The sequence below is a fragment of the Chelon labrosus genome (assembly GCF_963514085.1).
Source record: "Chelon labrosus genome assembly, chromosome: 4".
In the NCBI taxonomy this organism is placed as follows: Eukaryota; Metazoa; Chordata; class Actinopteri; order Mugiliformes; family Mugilidae; genus Chelon; species Chelon labrosus.
In genome coordinates this window covers 8861609-8884636 of record NC_140340.1, presented here as the reverse complement: position 1 = coordinate 8884636, position 23028 = coordinate 8861609, and the positions used below count along the sequence as shown (strand labels likewise).

Sequence of the window (23028 nt, the reverse complement as noted above, 5' to 3'; positions counted from 1 at the left end):
TTTGTGTGAACCACCCACCAAAATAACCCCACAGTGATTGTTCTTTAGGTCCTGAAAAAGGTGCTTTCTCAGAGATCAAACAGGGCTTGCCCAAATCCTTTAATACAGTTTGACAGCTACTTCTTCATCCTCTCATTTTTCCTCCTTTCACTGGCAGTCCTTTTAACTTGGAGAGGACACAATCCTAAATATCCTGTGGTCAAATCCGTTCAGTGACTGCCTCCGTTTGGAGTGAAGTGAAAACACAGCAGTGGAACACAGATGACCAAGATCTCAACACATTAAAAACATTCACAATAAATACACTGGAAGCCTATTACATGTGCATATATTTTTGTATGTGTTGCTCATGGAAAGGTAAGGCAAGGTTAGCTGACTGAGGCATGGTGAAGTTAGAGGCTACAAAGAGAGTATTCAATTAAAAAGGGTCAGTTAATCACTACATAAGCTCAGGAGGTTTATCAGAGTCACTGAGGAATCACCTTCACGTTGAAGCAGACCAGACAGTAACACATTATAACTGGCTGTATGTCAGAAAGTGAACAAGTGTTGTGTGTTTTCACCACAGACTGCCACAGAAATAAGCAAATATTGATTGTACGACTGCGTGCAGACAGATATCTGCATCTAATAAAATGTAAATGACAAACGGTGACACCTTTGTCTCTTAAACAGATATTGAAAATACAATTTAGTTATTTAATTGCCTTTTTATTGATATGTGCATTAAATTTTATTATGTCACCAGCGCAAAGTTCCACAAGAACTGAAAGCTATAAAATGACAAAAATGAATGAGTAATACTAGTATACACTGATCAGGCATATCATTATGACCTAATATTGTCTAGGTCTCCAAAACAGTTGTGACTCATCAGAGAATGGACATGGGCCTTCTGAGGGTGTCCCGTGGTGTCTGGCAACAGAATGATGTTAGTGGGGGGCTTTTGGGTCCTATGGGTTGAGGGGAGGGGCCTCTGTGGATCATCCCACAGATACTTGATAATTTTGGGATCTATGTGTTCCTGTGTCAGGCTGCATCCTGCTGGGCATGGCTGCTGCCATCAAGGAGTGTCATTCCTATGGGTTGGGGGTGCCGGGTCTGGTCTAGGTGGGTGCTACATGTCTAAGTAACATCCACACTAATGCCAGGTCCAAAAGTTTCCCTGCAGAACACTGAATTGTCACAAGATGGTCAATGTTATTCACTTCTCCCGTCACTGGTTTTAACGTTGAGGCTGATTGGTGTAGACTTTACTGCTTGCACTTATACATATAAATATGGTGACTGACTTTGTTCGCTGATTTTCTGTGCCGCTGAGTATTCCACTCAGTTAGTATGTAATGTCTCGCCTTGCAGAAAAAGATTCTATTTCCGTTGAGGTAATTTTGTCGAAGTGGTAAGGGAATTGCACACGGCTTTCACACGCCTTCCAGCCTACAGCGAATAATAATGCATAGGGTGAACGCAGAATGCAGCTGCGTGCAGTGGCATCGGTTCAGCTTCAGAAAAAGCTCTGATAAACACTACCTGCCCATCACCAGGTGGATCACAAAGTTAGCAACAGAGCTGGCGAACACGAGTATTCAGCAACTAGAAAAGTTATTGTGAATATGGTATTGTTGATATTTATTGGGGTCTGTTTATGATTTTTTTTTGTACACAGAAAAGGATAACCATACAGTAGAAACAAAATCTACTACATTTATTAATTGGACAAAGCTATGTCACATGAGTGCACCCTCCTTTCAAAGTCCCCCACAGTACAAACGTGCTCAATTAATCATACACTCACTATGAATTCACATAGCATCCTCTAAACCGAGCCTCTCTAAACCAAACTCCATTATTTATCATCCTCGCTGTAGCGGGGATGCACAGTGCACACGTCGCTCCACAGTTCAGACAGGATGTTAGTGTGTTCTCGGCCCATCTACGGTCCCGGGGCAGCTCCTAAACAACCTGGCACAGGGCTCAGGTCAAACGATCGACTAAGCTCTTCTGTCTCACGGTGAACAAGTGTGAGAGATGCTGGTGATATCAGTTAAACGCATGCTCGCAAAAATGTACATTGACACTAGCCATGATTATGTGATAGCACTACAGCCTAAAAAGGGAATCCTACTAAATTTTAACACTGAGGGACGCTTGCTTCGCCTTCAGCCCTCTGATGCGGTATGTTACAGTACATAAAGTGTTGTAAAATATATGAGAAAACTCGTAAATGATAGTAAGCTGACCAGACAGAGGCTCTTTGAGGGTTAGAGTACACACATCAGTGCGTTCCTCTGACCCAGTCATCTTCACTGAAGCCGCTTCTAGCTTAGCAATTGCTTTTTAGCAAAGAGGAACAATTTTATAGTGACCCCTTTATAGCGTCTTGCTGAAGAGATCATTTCCTTGTCGTTGCTCTGGCAACTCCTTCCTGTTACATGGGCTCCATGGGTGCAGGTGAGGACACCTGGGTGTAAAAAATGTAGCCGGAGATAATATAGTATTGATCAGAGGAGACATGTGGTAGTTTTACATTAACAGGAACTGCAATTGTAAATTTAGCTACTCCAAAAAGAAAAACAAAAGACAGTGGTGACAGTCATGTATGCACTGATTCTACATCACACAATGTGTTTTGTTTTGTTTTTTATAATTTAAAGTTCCAGCAGCTCTGGGACGAGGCCAGGATGAGGAACAACAATTTAAAAGATGAGACGGTTCAAATAAGTTGTTCTATTATACACAGGCGGTCTTGAGAATGTAGCCCTGCCACAGAATGGCAACCTGTCCAGGGTGTACCCCGCCTCTCACCCAATGACAGCTGGGATAGGCTTCAGCCCCCCCGCAAGCCTTCACAGGACAAGCAGTTACAGAAGATGAATGAATGAATGAATGAATGAATGTCTTTAGAATGGATCTGATAGAGCTTTGATATCTTGGCAGTCAGTGTTGTGCATGACTGCGTTCAATGAACGGCGTGAACTGTGAATTGAACGTATCATTTTTCCAACCAACTCAATCAGGAGGGAAATAACGACGTTCACCCCCGTTCAGGAGGAAAAAAAAAAGATTAAAAAGTTTTACGACAGCCGTCAACCGACGTGCGATTTACGGCATGCGGCGTGGCTGGTGCAGCTGAAAGAGAAGTCGCCTCCTGCACCGCAGAAGCACCTGATCCACACAAACAGTTGAGTTATTTCCTAGTATATACAGTCAATGGTCATTCAAAAAGGCAGTACAGATCCTGGCGGAAAAAAAAAAATCACGGGCTGGGGATTGACGGGCAGATCAGAGATTCTACTGAACAGGAATAGCTTGAAGCTGCTCATTATATAAAATAGATAAATGAAAATGAATGTGAACTGTTCATTTTGGAGTCTATGAAAATGTGAACTATGAACTATGAATGAAGTTCACTTTTATATGTGTGAGCTGAACTTTCAACTAGTTCTTGTTTAGTGTGAACTTGCACAACACTGTTGTGGATGGATGCAGTTATTTGGATTAAGCCACTAACAGGGTCCTTGCACCCACTTTTCCGTGCTCAGCAGAACACGACAACAAACGAAGCTGTGGAGCACCAGCATAATGGCACCATCCACGTCACTTCTACATGCTCATCATTTAGTGGCTTTTGAAAAATGCAGTTTGCTGTTGAAATATCAAAGGTTCGCAGAATTCAAACACTCATACCAATGGATTTTAGCACTCAACCGTGAGCCCTCTTGCCGCAGATTAGCTTTCTGTGAACTCCCTGCCTCGTGCTATCATGAATAGGAGACAGGGCATTCGTTCCCCTCACAACAGGTAAATCTGAAAAAATAGATCCTGCAAATTGTGTAGACACAATGGTACATTGTTTGACTAAAAAGTAGATGCCTTTTACCTCCTGTGAATAGAAACTATCTTAAATAAACAGATGGACGGACACGGCAGCATGCACTTGCACGCATCCACACAAGAGCACACGTGGAGCATTATTCATGCAACGGGACGCCCCTAAATGAATCTGTGTGTGTAAATGTCATCACTAAATGTCAATAGCTTTTTGAGGCCTGTCCTGAGGACATGGAGCCCAGCATATGGGACGAGGGACTCAGACGTACCTTCATTTCCTACTACTTCATCTATTCTTAATTTCCTTTAAAGACCTCATCTGCTCATGTGATGAATTAAACACACACTAGTCTTTCGACGAGCAGGAGGCAGAGCAGAGGACAGGCACAATCACAAGATGATTGGCGTCCACCGCAAATAAAGGAAATAAAAGACTTTTAAAGACTAAAAATAAAACTCCTATTCCACTTTTTTATGTGATAACGTGACACTGTATTTACAACCTTCACATACTGTACATGGGATTGTTTTTTTGTTTTTTTAATATATTAATTATCTATTAATATCTACATTCATTCAGCCTCATCCATTCACTCTCACAGTGTCTGTACCTCGATGTAGGAAGCGAGTTTTGGGTAGACCCTGTAAGGTCCCAGCACGTGGGACAGAGGGGTGGTGCAAGGGAAGCTGGCGGTCACCGCGTGGCTCACTTCCGGCAGCGAAAACACCTTGTATCCAAACTTCTCGTACATCTTCTTCAGCTTTTCATTCAGCTTCTCTTCGCCCTCGCACAGGATACTGCCCACCACGTAGCGACACTTCTCTGGTGGCCTCTGAGAAGACCGAAAGAGAGAAAACAGAGAATAGATATTTATTCACGAACGAACATTTTGACCATTTTTTATCGAGTCGTACCATGTCATTCAGCAGCACATTTCGCAAAGCGAGAGAAATGTATTTAACTAAAACAAACACATCTCAATTTGCTCAATCAAAATTCAAATTATTTCTGCACAAAGGAAATAAATTGCATTTTCTGTAGCGCACATTGGAAACAATACATTTTAAATTAGCCCATCTGTTATTTTGCTGCTCCGTGTCAAATCCGAGGTCTGTTTTGTAGATAATGTGGAAGAAAAGTCACACAGCTAACATGAGCAAACCTGTCCTTAAAGCTGGAAGAAGCACTTTCAAGTATAAATGAACAACCATTACATTCAAACCCTTGCAAGACGAGTTCACGCAATGCTGATTAAGCGAATCAGAAGCAGGTTAATCTCTCTATTTCACAGTACAGTACATATTATTGAGATCAGAAAGAATAAAGTAGAAGCTAGGAGGAATTCAAACAATGTTTCCGATGCTCCAGGTAAGGATTGTAGAAAATTATCAACTGCAACAGGGAAACAGATTTTCCTCGTTGTTAAGTGCCAAAAAAAGAGAAGACACTTAGGGACTGCAGTCTAATAAGTCATACACAAGTGTTTGTGTAATTACTCTCACTGCCAGAAGGGGGAGACATAAGCTCCACAGTGGAGCTTTAAATAGATGCCCTTAAATTTTTATTTTATTGTCCAACCAAATGTAATTTTCTATGGTATTTTGGCTATTGCATTGCTGTAAAGCAGGGTTGCCCACACTTTCGTGGCTTGCGGGCTACTTTCACAATGATCAAGTCAAACTTATAATATATCCTAGCCTAAAGACTCATTTAAGGTACTGCGGGATATAGATGCCGTAAATTACGCACGTAGCCAACGCCGCTGCCAGCCATTTATACTTATGTGCTTGTCTGCCTGGCTCGCTCTGTAAAAACGCCACCCAAACACTAGTCTGCGCATCTTTTTTGCCAGTCGGGTAAATTTTTGTTTCTACTTCCTGCTTCACTTTCAATAATGGCGACTGAAACTTTCGCCGAAGACGAGTCATACAAATGTTTGTATCTCCGACCCTCCTCAGTTAACCTTTCCTCGATGTGTTCCATCTTTATTGATCCAAAACAATCAATTCAAAACTTGCTGAGGTGGAGAGCAACCAGTAATACTAAAGCAGAAACACGCGTAGTTACTTTTCTGGGGAGGTGCACATCAGGCTACAGCGTTAGGGTCTGCATTGTGTCTGGGCTGTTGCCTTAGCTATGGTATCAAATTAACGCAAAAGCCTAAACCGCCTATAAGTCATATTAATTGTTGCTGCTACAGTGTTAAAAAATAGTGCTGTCCCTTTAGGAAAGACGGTAGTCTTGAGTTATTGTTGTTGGCATGGCATGGCTGTTGATGTGTGTCGCCGACCAGAGGGCATCTTGCAATAAAAAGTAAAAAATAAAAAAAAAGAAGATAAACGTTTGTGTTATTGTTCGTTCTAGAGGTGCAACAGATAAATGATAGACTAACATTTTTTCCAGTGGTCTGCGATCTACCTGCACTACCTTCGCGATCAACGTATTGGGCACCCCCGCTGTAAAGAATGTATAACAATGACATCTTTTATACACACATATCTAGTTTGTTCTCCCATGTAAAATAAAATATTTATGATATACTGTTATTAACAACTGTAAACCCTTAAAGCAAGAGGCCCAGAAAAAGAGAGCAACTGGGAGGATGCTACTTCTGCATTTAACACGGCATCAACACAGAACAGCAAATGTGTAGAAGTAAAAATAGAAGCCGTTTGATTTAAACTGGTGGAGACGTTGCACCTTCACATAGTCTGAAGAGTCACTGGACAGAGGGCTGCCAGCTCTGGTGAATATCTTACTCCACGCATCCCGCAGCCAAATCACATGTGCAGCAGTGCACACGGTATCTGTGTAGAGAACCGCGTTCGACCGATGCGCCAGAAATCCTCACTCATCCATACGGCAAGCCGCGTGCAAATTGTTTAAAATGATACACATGATTTAGATTATAGATTTTCATTGCACTAGTGTTTACATTACATTAAAATGGGGTTTGTTGGTTCCAAGAAACAAACTCTCGCCACACATTTTTCGTGTGGCGCCGTTTTTCATAAAGTGCGACTATTATCACAATATTAATCAAATAACAGTAATTTGAGGCTGGACTACAGAATAGCACGCCTGGAGCTATCATAGATTTCTCATTTTTCACTAATGACACTCGAAGAGAGCAGACACAGGCCGACATGGAGGTTTTCATCTCCTTCACTTCAAGGCCTCTCCGCCAGCATTATGTCTCTTAATGTGCCCACATGTCTGCGTCGCGGATGTGGGAGAGGCAGAAGAACAACCATTGGGCCAGTTGTCAGTCAGAAGTGGATCCGACAGAGAATCTCCCACCCACTCACATCTGCTTGCAGACTGTTTGCGTTCCGTCTGGCAGACACAGATGCAGAGTGGGAGCTGTTGTTAAAAGACCATATCTGTTTTGTTTTTTTGTTGTTTTTCCAAATTATGTTGGCACACTTTACATTACTGCCCACCATTTTCTAGCTCTTGCCGTAGTATTTTCGATGTCTGAAATGATGTTGCAGGATTCCATTGTAATTTAGATCACATTCATTCAGCCATGAGAAGTGTCAATAATGATGATTCCTTGCTGTGAGGAATTATGTGCTCATTATGTGCTGAACAATACCGCAACGGCCTCCATCCGTAAGGTTCTATTATTCCATCCGGTTTCCATTATTTTCTGTGCAGTATGAAAGCCAACCTGCAGAAATACATCAAAGTAACATCATGCTGCTTACAAATACATATTTAAATCCCAAGATTGAAATATTGCACACACATTTGGAAACCTGTGGTGATCTGGAAAGCAGGATGAACAAATGTAAAAGTTGCAAAAAACTAAAAGTTTATGAAGTTTAACCAACTTGTAGCAAATTGTGCAAAAAGAAAACATGCAAAAATCCTGATTTCATCCTTTAAAACCTGCTGCTGGTTTTCTGCTCTGCGACAGTGGAGGGCTGGCACTGAGAGGGCACAGATGGGAGCCAGCGACACTCATCTTCATGTCCCCAGCATCCTCGCATAATTATCACATCTAAACGCTACAACGTTCTCTTCTTTGCCATCTCGCTTCTCACATTCGGGGCTATTTTTCGAATGCGCTGTGCCGCTACTCCACTGCACTCACTGTTCTCCGCTGTCCCACTTTGTTCACATGGCAGCTTTTTTTTTTGTGCCGTAACTCAGCGTTGCCGGTAAAACTTCTCCCCGGCTGAGATAAATCTATTTGATCATGCAGCCACGAACCCTCCGTGCCTCTTAATGTCTGCGTCATGAGGGTAATAACAATGACTGGCAGCATCTGTTCAGTATGAGCAGATAATCTTTACTGTCACCTGACACCATGTTCAACAATGAGTCAGAGAGCACAGATCACCTGCTTTTGACAGGGAATCATTCATTCAAGGCAGCATGAGATATACTGGATCTATTTACATCGAAGCAATGAGTCACTCCAAACACAGGCAGTCACAATGGCGGTGTTGGCAGTGTCAGAGTAAATTATTGCAAAAATGTGACAATGCACACGGATCTATTTTACTTGTTACACATAAGATGCAATAGTTAAGAGGTTTTTTGAATTACGTTTTTGAAACACAGTTCATTTTGAACAAAATGACCATCTTTTTTGACAAAATCCTTACTCACAGTCAAGTCACTTTATATATATAGCACATTTAAAAACAACTGAAGTTGACCCAAAGTGCTTTCCAGTCGGGGTTAGAGAAAAACATCTGCCTCCGTGCAAGTAAAACCCAAAAATACAGAGGAACAGTAATGCACAGTGCAATACAATAACAATGAAACACCAAAGCAAAGCCAAAATAATAAAATAAAAGTACAGTAAGAGAGTGGGTAAAATACAATAGCAGAACAACTAAACTAAAAGCAAGAGAAAAGAGGTAGCACTTTAAATGAGATTTAAAACAGTTGATAGTGGAGCTAAGAAAAAATAAATGTGCTATTGGGCACTGCTTGACATAGCAGAAATATACCGAATAATAATTCATAATAATCGATATTAACAGCAAGAGGAAGCTTGCAGGAACTTGAACTCTAACTCTTAACATGGAAATCTATGGGTACTGATTATAGACGGTATACAAAATGGAGACAGAGCTGCTCCTCAAAAGTGAAGGCAAGTAGAGCTCCCCCTGGTGGCTGGCTGCAGTATAGGTCATAAGCTCCACCTCCTCTATGTTAGTGGATGGAACTTGGGCCAAACTAAATGACTAAAATACATGTCAAATACTTTTTTTTTTTTTTTTTTTTTTTTCAAGGATGGTTTCTGTCATTTTAGGTAGTTAATATAATACTAATGCATACTCAAATGTATCTGATAAATTTCGTTTTAGTTAGTCATTTGACACTATAGCAACAGGATGTGACATCGTGATGACAACAAATTGCCATGCTAACCGCTCCGTGAAGTGGTCCAGTAGGACCGCGAGAGTAGGAAAAAATAAATAAGTACAGTGTATAATGCAACATTTCCTTGTAACTGGTGGAGGTAGAGCAGAGTGTAGTATTAATTAAACAAAAACACTAGCCAGTCTGGCGGAAGTGTGGGCGGGTCATCGATAAAATGGCGCCACATGGCTCCACTCTCGGACCGCACTGCACAAACTCTGGCTCAAAACTCATAAGATGGCGCCGTCTGTATCCCCAGGAAAATACGTTAGTTTGACCAATGCAAGGAAGTGGTGATGCATATTTATATACAGTCTATGGGCATTGACTCACTTCTGGAGCCAGCCTCTAGTAGACATTTGAGTAACTACAGTTTTACTGAACCTTTCAGGTATTGGCTTGATTTGCTTTCCCCTTGGTTTAGACTGGAGGCACTAGCTTCAAAATTTGTTTCTGCACAGTTCCTGGTCCTCACAATGTCCTTCGTATGTTTTAGCCTCAGGAACTACAGGGATTCTGTTATGTTTAAATCCTTTGTTGAGTTTCAGATGAAGGAGAGGAGCTTTTATAGTTGTTAGAAATGCTACGGCCATGTCTCTAAGGCTGTGTTGTTCCATCAGTCTGCCAGTCGACCACTTTAATCAAGACTAAAACATCTAAACCAATGTGGGATGGATTTCCGTTAAATTTCTAAGCAGACATCAATGACCACCAGAGGACAAATTCCAGTGATGTTTCGTATCCTCTGGTGATTGTATGGTTGATTAGCATATAAATAAATATTAAAGTTTAAGTTCAAAACTGCCATCGCACCAACAGGTTTAAAACACAGCTTGTGAAATACTACAGCACGAGTGGACCGGAACAAAACTTAATTAAGAAATAATTCAGCGCCATGACGCTGACATTTGTGGTGATTGCCATGAAATTAAATTTTAGGATGATTTGTCCAAGAATCTCTTTAATTTTTATCATCAGGTCAATTATGAATTTGCGCAATACCCTCTGTACTTTGTGTTTAATACCTCTCAGTAATAACACAATAAACTAACTGGTAGACATAACACCTGCTCAACATTAACACATGTCAGTCCCTGTGGCTTGTTGTTGTTACACTATTTGATGTTTCACAATACCGGGAGCAAAACTAATTTTTTAGATGTAAACCGGGAAGTTAAATCATTTTCAGTTACATTTAATTGTTCAAATCCTTACTGCATGTGATACCAATATAACTGTTTAAGATCTTTTTTTTCCCCCCTTTGCCTTCATCCAAATAGATTTATGAGCAGGGATTGGTCTGCATCGCCCGCTTTCCCACACGGAGGCATCAAATGTATGGGCTGTCAGTGAAGGCTTCTGTGCAGAGCTACTCCCTGACAACACTGGTGGTCTATGATAAGACACAACAATAACCATTCAACAACAGAGGGGATAACAACTGTCCTCCCACAGTCCTGCTTCACTATCTTATATCTCGCCATCTCTCATGCTCTCCGCACCGATAGACTAGAGTATGTTAGCCAAAGCAGTAGTTCACTAATGATATCATTCAGGGCTCCAGCTATCATTCACATCCCACACAGTGGCAAGAACAAACAGCAGCCCTGACTGCATCTCATCTCTGCTTCCCTCCAGATAACACACCCCAGAGACTACAGGCAATTAGGAAAGAGAGGAACACCACTCCGTGTACTTGACTTGTCTTGTCTCCTCCGCCACAGTTGTTTTGTTTGTGCCTGAAATTCTAAATGCGAAAGGCAGAAATTCTTAGGCGCTGTCCGCGCTGCCAAAGCTGCATATTGAAAGGCAGAGTGTGATTCCATTTCTCCCAGGTAGCTGAGGAAAGCCTGCCGTGGCTTTCGGTTGGGCAGGGCGAGAAGCGCAGAGTCAGGTAATGGGAAGACTGGAGAGCTTTTACCTCAGTAGCTGAACACTGGCTTTATGTTTCTGTGCCACGCTGTAGAAAACCAATTCTGTGTGTGACTTGTAAACTCTTCTAAATGCACACTGAGGACATCTACATGAGAAACACAGTTATTTTAACACTACTACGTCTCTGATGATTTTATGAGCATATTTAAATTTGGACGGGAAAACAAATACAATTGTATATACAGGATATATATATTATATTCACACACACACACACAATTTGGGTAGGCTCATAGACTCTAGGATGACTTTCCTGCACAAATGGTGCTATTCCCATCTCTGCCTGATTCCCTTAAGCCATGTCTCCAAGGACCTGTTCAGAGAAAAAGTAATTTCAAAAGCAATCCTTTGCTTGAGGCTACAAGGACTTTTTTGATGGATGAGGGCTCTCCAACAATAAAAAAGCTACAGCTGACAGAGGTAATTCTTTATTAGCGGACACGTAATGAGGATTTACTCTCCTCATCTTTTCTGCTCTTCCAGGAACCACCACTTGGGATGCATTGTCCTGAGTCCCCCGTTTACAGTTGGCCGGTCCTGAAGTGCTAGCAGGCCGTGGAGGACAGGGATGAACAAGGCCGAGAAGACAACTCTCTACGTTACTGCTACATAAAGAATAGGAATATACACCGATCAGGCTTGTTCCAGTGCATCCCACAGATACTTGATGAGTTGGGGATCTAGTGAATTTGGAGGCCAGGTCAACACCTTGTGCTGTTCTTCATGTTTTTTTTTTTTTAGTTGTTCCTATCATGCATCCTGCTGGGGATGGCTGCTGCCATCAAGGAGTGTCATTGCTATGGGGTGGGGGTGTCTGGTCTGGTCTAGATTGGTGCTACATGTCTAAGTAACATCCACATGGATTAATGCCAGGTCTAAAAGTTTCCCAGCAGAACACTGAATTGCCACAAGGTGGTCAATGTTATTTACTTCTCCCGTCAGTGGTTTTAATGTTGTGGCTGATCGGTGTATTCTGCCCAACCAAGGACCATTACCACACTCATTAAAGCAAGCTGGCAAGCAACCCATCAACAAAATGCGAAGCTAAATTAGATTGCGAGCAATTAACACTGAAAGAGCATAACATCAGCTCGCTCTTTAAATTAAACATATAAATCATACAGAGACAACGTGGCAGAACTGCTGCTGTGTTTAGGTTTCTTCAGGTATGTGCTTTTCAAAAACTAAACGGTGCCACTGACATTAAAAAGGCGCTGAAAAATTAGAAGGCTGGGAGACAAAAATTGAGTGATTGTTTGATTACGAGGGTCCTCCACCGCTCTGCAGCCCAAACATCTGCAAATTTGGTGCCTTCTGCACATCAGCATCTGACCGTCAGATGCTGATGTGACGCATAACAAGACGCGAATGCAGCATTCACAAGGAACACGGCAAGCTGGCGAAGAGCACATAACAGGCAGAACTCATACTTCATCCAAAGTCTAATTACACAGGTGGATAAAGGCGCAGCACAAACGATATACACCACAACTATAATGAGAGAGCTCCCTTTTCCTGTTCAGCGGTTCATAGTATCACTTTCCGTCTATATCTGGAACGCCGAGACAGATGGTGTTTAGGGCACTTCTAAGAACAAGCAAAGGACCTGACACACGGGGAGCAAGGAGAACAGAAGACGACGGGATAGGCAATTTTTTCAACAAGAGCTGTCTTGCGCCTCAGTGTGTCGGAGCGATAACCTGTCTCGGCTGATTGGAAGCCATTCGCAACCCCCCCCCCCCCCCCCACAGGCAAATGAGACAGCACAGGCAAAGTCACCAGGGAGGAAATTGAAATTTACATGGCTGCTCAGCACCAGGTCCGCAGGTATGCTGCGATGAGCGGCTTGCGGCTAAATTAATGGGGCAGCGATTGCAGTGAAGCAAGTGCGCCAAACAAATGGAGTTAATGAAAAGGGATTATTTAGCGAAGGAAACAGCGAGGTTCATTTTATAATTTTGACGCTAGGCAAAAGACGACACCGACTGTGAAATTAGGACCTATTCAGAATAAAAAGTTCAAAACATCAACATATTCTCAAGTGGAGGGAGACCCTAAAGGATAGGAATCCGAATAGAAATCCAGTGATGTGATGAGGTGTGGGCCCCGGTGGCCCCTTAAGTCAGGAGCCGGTGTAAAACCGTTTCCATCTTTCGCCAAGTGCAGCTCTGTCCCTTCAGGCCGTGCTCAGACTTAGCTGGTAATTACACATGGCATCCAGGGAGTTCTGGCATGTATAATTACTGGTGAGGATAAGCAGCCTGCTGGAGGCAGGACACAGTTTTTCTTCTGCCACAGTTGTGGAGCCGGTTTACCACTCCTTGGCCAGCTGGACACACTGTGGCACTCCTCCAGCCAGATGTCACAGAGCGGCGAGTTAATCTTCCCTAATAGGAAATATGAATGAATTCATCCCTCGTCTGCGCAGGCTTACTTCCCTCTCTTCAAATTAACTTCCCTCTCTCCAAAATGTTCAACTCCTTCCCTCCATCGTCTTTCTCCCCTGCACGCCCTTCTCATAAATATTCATCACGTCTTGCGCATCACAAGCTGAAAAGCCAATGCGTTTCACAAGATTGACGGTGCTTAAGACTTAAAGACGTTCTTCACCTTCGTCTCTCACTGACTAATCGTTAACAGCTCGCAATGTCTTCCTTTCTGCACATTCTGTGCAGCTGTGTCCCAGGATTTCAGTTCTCCATTTAACAGATTCCATCTGAGCTCACTTCATTTCGCTGTTTCCCACTCACTGTAGATTGTCCATGAACCTTAATAGGCTGCTTTACTACAGGGAGATCCGACATGTCCACAATCTTGCATAATATTGACTTGAAGACCTGCGGGACCAGACTTCAGAATACCAGCGTATTTACTTCTCATTTTATATCCACCTTTAAAAGCGGCAACCCTCCCCACCAGAAGCCCCACTTTCATGTTGCTGCCGTCGACAGACAGGCGGCAGTGAAATGCTAATAATTTTGACCGGGAGTGCAGCAATGCTCAGCGCTCTGATCTGATATTCCGATTGATGAATTGGAGCACTGCGAGGCTCTCAAGGTGAGTCAGACTCCTACCAATTTGTGCCCCTCTTGCGAAGCAGTTCCACCCCTCGCCTCATCTCTCACTGCCACTCCCATATACAGTGAGGCTACGCGTGACATTTCATTTTCTCCTGCTTGTCACGGGGGAGCCGAGAGAGGGTTTTGCTTCAAATTCTAAAACAAAGTGGGAACTCAGTAGATCAGAGGGCGAACCAAACCGCAGCTCTGGTTTAGCCTCGATACAAACTCGACATGTTAGGAGTGTCAGAGGCAGCTCCAGTGCATATACTTTGACAAAATGCACAACAGACAGCATTCAATCTGAAGAAATATTATATATATATTTATATGCTGATCAGGCATAACATTATGACCACCTTCCTGATATTGTCTAGGTCTCCAAAACAGTTGTGACTCATTAGAGAATGGACATGGGCTTTCTGAGGGTGTCCTGTGGTAACAAAACATTCTTAGTGGGGGGCCTTTGGGTCCTGTGGGTTGAGGGAAGGAGCCTCTGTGGATCATCCCACAGATAATTGATAAGTTTGGGATCTAGTGAATTGGGAGGCCAGGTCAACACCTTGTGCTGTTCTTTATGGTTTTTTTTTTAGTTGTTCCTAAACGCTGGGGATGGCTGCTGGCATTGCTGTGGGGTGGGGGTACCTGGTCTGGTCTAGGTGGGTGCTACATGTCTAAGTAACATCCACATGAATGCCCAGCAGAACACTGAATTGACACAAGAAGATCAATGTTATTTACGTCTGATGTCAGTGGTTTTAATGTTGTGGCTGATCGGTGTACATTTGTATTGTTAAAAAATCTCAAACTATAAAATCACATTTACTGTTTCTGTGAGTTCCTCAGCCTCTGATGGCTTGTTGTTTTATTCCTCATGACACACACGTTGGCCTTCGAGCGCACACTGCTGCCCACTCTCGTTAATGAATTTCACTCTGGAGATTCCTTGCAGACAAGCAGCCGGCCTGCGGATTCTCCACTTCTTTCCATTCTGCAACACAACAAAAGGCTACGACCACAAAATCCAATGATTTAGGGGCCACTTTATCCAATCTGGGACTTGTTCAATGCTTGTGTCAAAGCTCCGTTACAGTAGAGCCTGAGGCAACTGTGGCTCAGATGGTTAGGAGAGAATAAAGTGGAACCTCTAATGTCGCGGGTCTCGGTCTGTTTAACTGGCATCTGTGAGCCCACACTGCTAAATTGCTCAATCCCTCAGGCCTTTGTGATGATTAGCTATAGCAGTTAAAAGCATGTATGTGAACACACGTGGATGAACGGAGATGCACGAGAAAGAAGAGCTGCCGGTTCAATTTATTGCACGACGCCTACTTTTATCAGTGCAGACCACTGAAGTCTAACAGTCCATAACTGTTATTTGCTGCATGCAGACACAACAGACTGAGCCACTGTGATAGAGACCAGCTCTTTGATCAGTTTGTGTAGTTAGTTTTGAATCCCCATCCTCGGGACACAGAGTGCTGAGAGCTTTCATCATCATCATCATCATCATCATCAACAGGGACTGCACATTACAACTTAAATGCAAGATGAATGCAGATGATGATTGCTGAAAGCCAGCTGCACTCAGGGTTCAGAACCACTGCAGCAGTGCGCTTATGCAGGTATGAAATTTCCTTTCAATATGATGAAACTCATTGTTAACAAATGAAAAATAGCAGGCTGAGTCACGCTACTTATCCCATTATAATGAATTAAGTATAAAGATCAGTGTGTTTTTTTGAGGATGCTCCTGCCTCCCACACACGTTACATTTCAATGCTAATAGTGCCATCTAGTGGCCATCGGCGAACACAGCAAACAGATGAGCTTAACAAGTGTCAATGAGGATCACTAACAGTTTAAAAGGAGATGGATATTGCAAAAACATTCTTTATGAACTTAATTTTATGAATTTTTGAATTTGCTGTCGGCATGGTAACCACAACAAAACCCTATTAAATTTCTGGCTGTATGCGTCATCTCTTGGACCTGGCACGCTCCAGACAACGCAGATAGCCCGCTGTTTCTTTTATGCACTAGCAGACCTGAAATTATTACACTGATCAGGCATAACATTATGACCACCTTCCTCTTAATATTGTCCAGGTCTCCCTTGTGCCTCCAAAACGGTTGGGACTCGTCAGAGAACGGACATGGGCCTTCTGAGGGTGTCCTGTGGTGTCTGGCAACAGAATGTTGTTAGTGGGGGTCTTTGGGTCCTATGGGTTATGGGGATCATCCCACAGATACTTGATCAGTTTGGGATCTAGTGAATTTGGAGGCCAGGTCAACACCTTGTGCTGTTCTTCATGCTTTTTTTTTTTTAGTTGTTCCTAAAGCGTTTTTGTGTGTGTGTCTGTGTCAGGCTGCATCCTGCTGGGGATGGCTGCTGCCATCAAGGAGTGTCATTGCTATGGGGTGGGGGTGCCTGGTCTGGTCTAGGTGGGTGCTACATGTCTAAGTAACATCCACACCAATGAATGCCTCGCCAAAAGTTTCTCAGCAGAACATTGAACTGTCACAAGATGGTCAATGTTAGTCACTTCTCCTGTCAGTGTCACAGAGCTATATCAAATGGAACTCCAAGTATCACTCTTAGCTTCACGGGATTTCAACAAGAACAGTCGTCCTCCAGTCTGAGCTACTGATTTCACTCCTTTGCACCTTCATAACATTACACAGCACTTCCGATGAGTTGAGCAAACAGTAGCTTATGGAAAACAAGAGTTAGCCGCTCATTAGGCTGGATGTGGATTTCGATCTGCAGCACACAACGTTAAACCTCTCAGGGAGAATTACTGCATCCGAGTTTGGGGTCGAGTCACATGAAAACAAACCACCCGAGCCAAAGTTCAGCCGTGTCTGTCACAATTACGGTTTATTTTTGTGGTGGGTGGCAAGTAGTCTGAGGGTTGCCAAAACACACAGCGAAAAAGAGCAAACAGCTAAGGTGATAGCCCTCCTAGTTCCAGTGACAGAGTCGAGATCTTACTATGAACTATTATCGCCTCGACATTTGCTTTAACTTGTCATTACGTGAAGGAATGCTAAATGACCTGACTTATCTGAGGCTTTAACATCAGTGAATAAATAAATGTGATTGAGCACTACCAATTAAGTCGCTGAAAAGATGCTTGGAATAATGTAGAAATGCAGTCATCACATAGATTGTCCAGGAAAGCAAGCTCCGATTCTGTTGTTTACAATATTCTCAGCACTCTCTGGAGCACATGTAGCCGAGTACCGTCACATCTGGGCAGATGGTGGTGCAGTGTCAAGCAGTGTCTCAATGGTAAGCCGCCAACTAGTTTGTCAAACACGCTGCTATAGTCTGAGAATATCGGCCAAACGATCCAAATCTGAACCTTTTACTCACTAAAAAAAAAAGTGGTATCTGCATTGTCCTCGAAATTCCAGGCTTGATTGGGCCTTACTGTGAAGTCTAATTCATCTTCACGGGGACATTTTCCGATTATGTCTGAGTCACAAGATACACACAATAGCGTCTCTGCTCCCTAGAGAGCGCCGAGTAATGGCTCCTTATGATCCAGACTCTCCACAAACTCTAGCGGCAGCAGAAAAGTTTTAAAAGCTCCCCAAATTAGCCTCTCGCCACAACTTTCCACTGGCAAGACTCACAGTCAGGGGCTTCGACTGAAAGCCTCTACTTAAAAAGGAGAAGAGAAGCCGGAGGGTGGAAGGGGAAATACAAACACGGGCCTGTCAGTTTGCCATATTGTTTAATGCACAAAGAAAAGCTCCATTATGATTTGGCTCTTGACAAATAAAAGCTGCAAATGAGATACACACTCAGTGACTCTGTCCTTTGTTCACTCTGCAGGCTTTTGGCTGATGTGCCAAACGGCTCTACTGCGCCGCTGTTTACCCGACAGCTTAACTCATGAACCTTAACAAACTTAGCAAATTAAAGCGCTCAGGCATTGTACAGTTAATCATTCCTTAAGTTGTGGAATACGTTTCACAGTGACAACACTCTGCTACTGTGAAATAAGTTATTACTGCACAGCGGCTGTGTGCTTACTCTTCCCGCATCAGCTGGGAACTCGATAAACATTCCCGTCTAACAAGCAGCTGCTGTGCAGACATTTATTGTTGACTGAAAACACAACTCGTGATGAAGAGCGACATGTGGAATGAAAGCAGGAAGCAGCCGCACACGTAAGCCGGGGGCCGAACCGCTTACACAAAACCTAGTTCAGGATCAGAGTGACATAAGGAGATTCGGCCGCATCTTGCATCCGGATCGCTACTGTAATGCCATGTCTGTTTAGACCGCACGGGGAAACCTGTACATTTTCAGACATCTGTCAGCCCTCTTCAGACACGCATGAAGAGGCAGTGTTTGCCCTTCTAGTTCGCCGTTTGGTTGCCATCTTCGAGTCAGAAGCAGACAAATGCTGAACCACCCTGGAGCCGCAGATGAGAGGGGGAAAAAATATCAACAGTGCAACGTGGCAATGAACAGCTGACTGGTTTCATCATTCAGGCTCAGTTCCTTCAAAATGAAGCCTGCACATTTAACCCCTTGAGCTGTACATGCTGAATTACACCGAATTGTATCTAGTTACACTGAACTGTTACACATCCATATCTCCAAGACCTTCAGACGTGACAGCTGATAAGCAGATTAGCATTTATTTTTAATTCTGCAACATTTTAAGCCTATAATCTCTTTTTAAAGGTGATTAGATGAAATGATCAGATGATTATACAGACTGACTAAGAATTTTCAGATAGATCATTAGCCACTTTATACATTAGCTAAGAAACTTTCAGTAAACAACTAAGGCTTTTCACAACTATTACACAATCACCCGATCATAAATATCATATCCACAACTTATAACTTTGAACAAGTGTGAAGAATCGTTTGAAGAATCGTTTTCACGTCAATGAAGTGCTTCCCCTCCTTCTCCTCCTTCTTAGCGTCACCTGAGGGGAGAATCAGTCTTTGACTTCTACAATGGTGATGGTATGAGTCCAAAAGTAGTGTGGCTGTTCAACGCAGCTCAAAAACAAGCGTTGAAAGAAATGCTGGAGAAGTTTGGCAACGATGAACAAATCTTAAATCACAACTATTAGATGTATCCCGCCCATATGAGCTAGGTGACAAAACTTTCTGAGCGGAAAGTCCTCCAAAAAAAAAAAATAAAAAAGTGAAACATTACATAACCATGGGGGGAATAATCAATTTAAAGGTGCCAACTTGAGCTTTGGGAAATTGTGATAGAAGCGTTTCAAATACATAAAAACAAAGGTCTAGTGCAGAATCATTGAATTGCATTGTGCTGTACAGAAACCTGTTTCTATTATTTTGACAACCCAGTTTTAGTCAGCGGGCTAGGCCAAGTAACAGACACACCTTTTAATTTATTTAATCCAGTTTAACAGCACTACTAACAACATTCGCCAAAATGATCACACAGTTTGAAATACCACCTTTCTGAAGCTGTTTCAACATAAACCCAACATCACTGCACAAGGGGAGACTCAGCGACGGACTGTTTTCAGTCTGATGAACTGGTAAGTGAGCTTATATTTAATATTTTATGGGGGAAAGAGGCGATTTAAAGACGCCGCCTCGACCTTTGGGAAGCAGCGATGGGAGCATTTTAAATACATCACTTGAACTACAAAAACGTGGTTGCTGCGTGCAAGGCATGCACATTTTCACTTTCACATCTCCAGCTCAGTCTCAGTTCACTGGTGTAGTGGTGCAACTGTTTTAAAAGCTACTGTGTGACCTTTAGGACTCTGTCCAGGTCAAACAAAACATATCTCACCGACTGTTAACATCTTATCAGGCCACAAAGTACATTGGGTTAGTGTGGTTATGTCATGAGGTCAAGTGTAAAAGACTGAGTCAGGGCTTAGGGGTAGTTAGATAGCCGTAGGGGGAGGGGGCGTCTCACCTGCTTGGGGTCATCGTAGAAGACGCCGATGGAGTTGAGCGTGGGTCCGATGCTGCTGCTCTCTGTGTAGGCTGCCCCGCAGTCCTTGTACGAGCCCTCTTTGAACTTATAAGCAATGATAACGTTTCTGATCGGAGGTGGCCCGGTCTTAATGACCACGTCTGACAGCAGACCCGAGTGCAGCACTAAGAACCCCACTGTGGCAGTGAGACACACCAGGACGACAATGATCAGGAGCAGCAGAATTAAATCAGACATGGTCTCTTGTCAAAGCCTTGCTTGACCACTGCAGTCAATTTTGCAAAAAAAAAACAATAAAATAAAATAAAATAATAATAATAAAAAAAAAACCTGTCAAAGCTAAACGTCCTCCTTTCGGGTTACATACGCGGAGTGTTTTCGTCCTGGAGGAGCCGAACGACAACGCGAAAAACGTGGCTGTACGGCAGACAGTGTCAAATATGCTCCCTGCAGCTGAAATAACCTAAAAGGGCAGACAAAAACTGTCGTTCAAGTGGATTGAAGAGCCAGTTTGTTTATGGTATTTCCCCAAACAGTGCTACACGCTTCCTGGATGGACCATTTTTGTCTAACCGAGGGGGGGGGAGGGGCTAAGGCGTTAGTTAAACTACAAGTTTGCATTTGCAAATAACACCGCTACAACACTTAACCGCTACCTTAAATATATAACTATAAATAAATATTAATCCTCATCTATGTTCACAAACAGTAGTTAAAGAGAATCGACTGCACATTACCAACATGCGAACCCCTCTTTTCACTGTTATGGGTCGTCCCAAGAGGTTGAGCAGGGGAGGAAAAAAACGATTGAACAGAAGAACTATGATTTTCTGTTTGTTTTACGTCTCGACGTATTATTTAGCTGTTCATGCTCTGATTCTTTATCACAGTCAAATGTGTGCAAGGCTGCTCTGAGGGTTGTCGGACAGGTTTCGGTGCCGATTTTACGGACTGTGCAGACAGATATGAGTGGTTTTGTTCAACAGACATCGCCTAGTCTGACGTCAAGTTCATTCAACTGTGGGAATTCATGAAGGACGAATGATCGGAGTGGTAAAAAGACAAAATACCAGAGTTCAGTGGATATGATGAGAGTGTGCGAGTCTGGAGTTGGCCAGCTGGGAAATAAGAGAGTGCCCATTGTGCTCTGTTTGGCTGTTTTTGTGCCTGACTTTAAAATCTGCATTAATCAGCATTCACTTCCTGGTATCTGGAACCAGTGAAGAGGGTTCAGCATAACTTATTTTAATTGGTGGGGCACGGTGTTTACTACTGTTCTGTTTGGCTGAACTACATTGTCGATTACATTTGAGAGTGCATTTGTTTTGTCCCTGTCCCTCCTCAGCTGTTTTTCTGGTGAGATGGAGAAATCTGTATACACTGGGACTCTTTTCAAATTTTGCTTGGCAAATTTCATACACATGAAGAAAGATTCTCTATAACTCTCCCAAATTTGAATTTGTTTATAAGAAAAATGAATACACAGACCAGCCACAACATTAAAACCACTGACAGGAGAAGTGAATAAAATTGACCATCTTGTGACAATTCAGTGTTCTGCTGGAAAACTTTTGGACCTGGCATTCATTCATGTGGATGTTACTTAGACATGTAGCACCCACCTAGACCAGACCAGACACCCCCACCCCATAGCAGTGACACTCCTTGATCACAGCAGCCATCCCCAGCAGGATGCAGCCTGACACACAAAAACGCTTTAGGAACAACTCAAAAAAACATGAAGAACAGCACAAGGTGTTGACCTGGCCTCCAAATTCACTAGATCCCAAACTGATCAAGTATCTGTGGGATGATTCACAGAGGACCCTCCCCTCAACCCATAAGACCCAAAGGCCCCCCTCCACTAACAACATTCTGTTACCAGTCACCACAGGACACCCTCAGAAGGCCCATGTCCATTCTCTGATGAGTCCCAACTGTTTTGGAGGCACAAGGGAGACCTACACAATGTTCAGAAGGTGGTCATAGTGTTATGCCTGATTGGTGTATGTTACACTGACTGATGTCAAAAACCATTGACATCTTTTTGGTTGCATTTAAATTAATTTATGCACACATTCTGGTTCATGTAGATCTGCATCATACAGTTATCGCAGCAGTTGGTTGACAAAGAAAACCCCAATATAATGATTAATGCAAGTTAACTGGAAGCAGGCCAACACAACGCAAAAGACGAACAGTGAAAACCCATCCCGAATGGAGTACGCTCACAATTTCCATCTCATTGATGAAAACTAATTCATTCATTCATCATCTCTAACCGCTTGTCCTGTGAAGGGTCGCGATCGGGCTTTAGCCTGTCCCAGCTGTCATCAGGTGAGAGGCGGGGTACACCCTGGACAGGTCTCCAGTCTATCTCAGGGCTAACACAGAGAGACAGACAACCATTCACACTCACACCTACGGCCAATTCAGAATCACCAATGAACCTAACAAGCATGTCTTTGAAAGGTGGGAGGAAGCCGGAGTACCCGTAGAGAACCCACGCAGACACAGGGAGAACATGCAAACTCCACACAGAAAGGCCCCAGTCGGCCTGGATTCAAACCTGGAACCTTCTTGCTGTGAGGCATCAGTGCTAACTGCAATAATACACTGTAAACATGTGGTCTTTTTTATGACAAACAAGTCAAAGGAAGTGGTGGAGGTTTAAATAATCTAGCCCACAATGCTTCAACCTGATTAATGAGAAAACCCTGTAGAATATTAACAAAAACAGCAACAGCAGGCTTCACCGGGTCGAGGGGACATTTTCAGTTTATAACCACAGAAGTCGCAAATGCAAAGTCAATAAACCATCTCCAAACCGTGGCACCCACTGTGTGGCACCTTCAACCCATGC

The 23028-nt window shown here is 43.1% G+C and overlaps 1 protein-coding gene across 1 annotated transcript in view; it reads right to left on the bottom strand.

Moving 5' to 3' along the window:
* Positions 1-20675, bottom strand: part of tex264a (testis expressed 264, ER-phagy receptor a) — an 83640-nt gene extending 62965 nt beyond the window's left edge. Inside the window, exons 1-2 of the mRNA XM_084543559.1 lie at positions 20145-20675; positions 4443-4664 (exon numbers count right to left, since the gene is read on the bottom strand). Of these exons, the coding sequence (XP_084399685.1) occupies positions 4443-4664; positions 20145-20402 (480 nt within the window). The 5' untranslated portion in view covers positions 20403-20675. The remainder of the gene's footprint in view (positions 1-4442; positions 4665-20144) is intronic.
* Positions 20676-23028: the final 2353 nt, after the last annotated feature.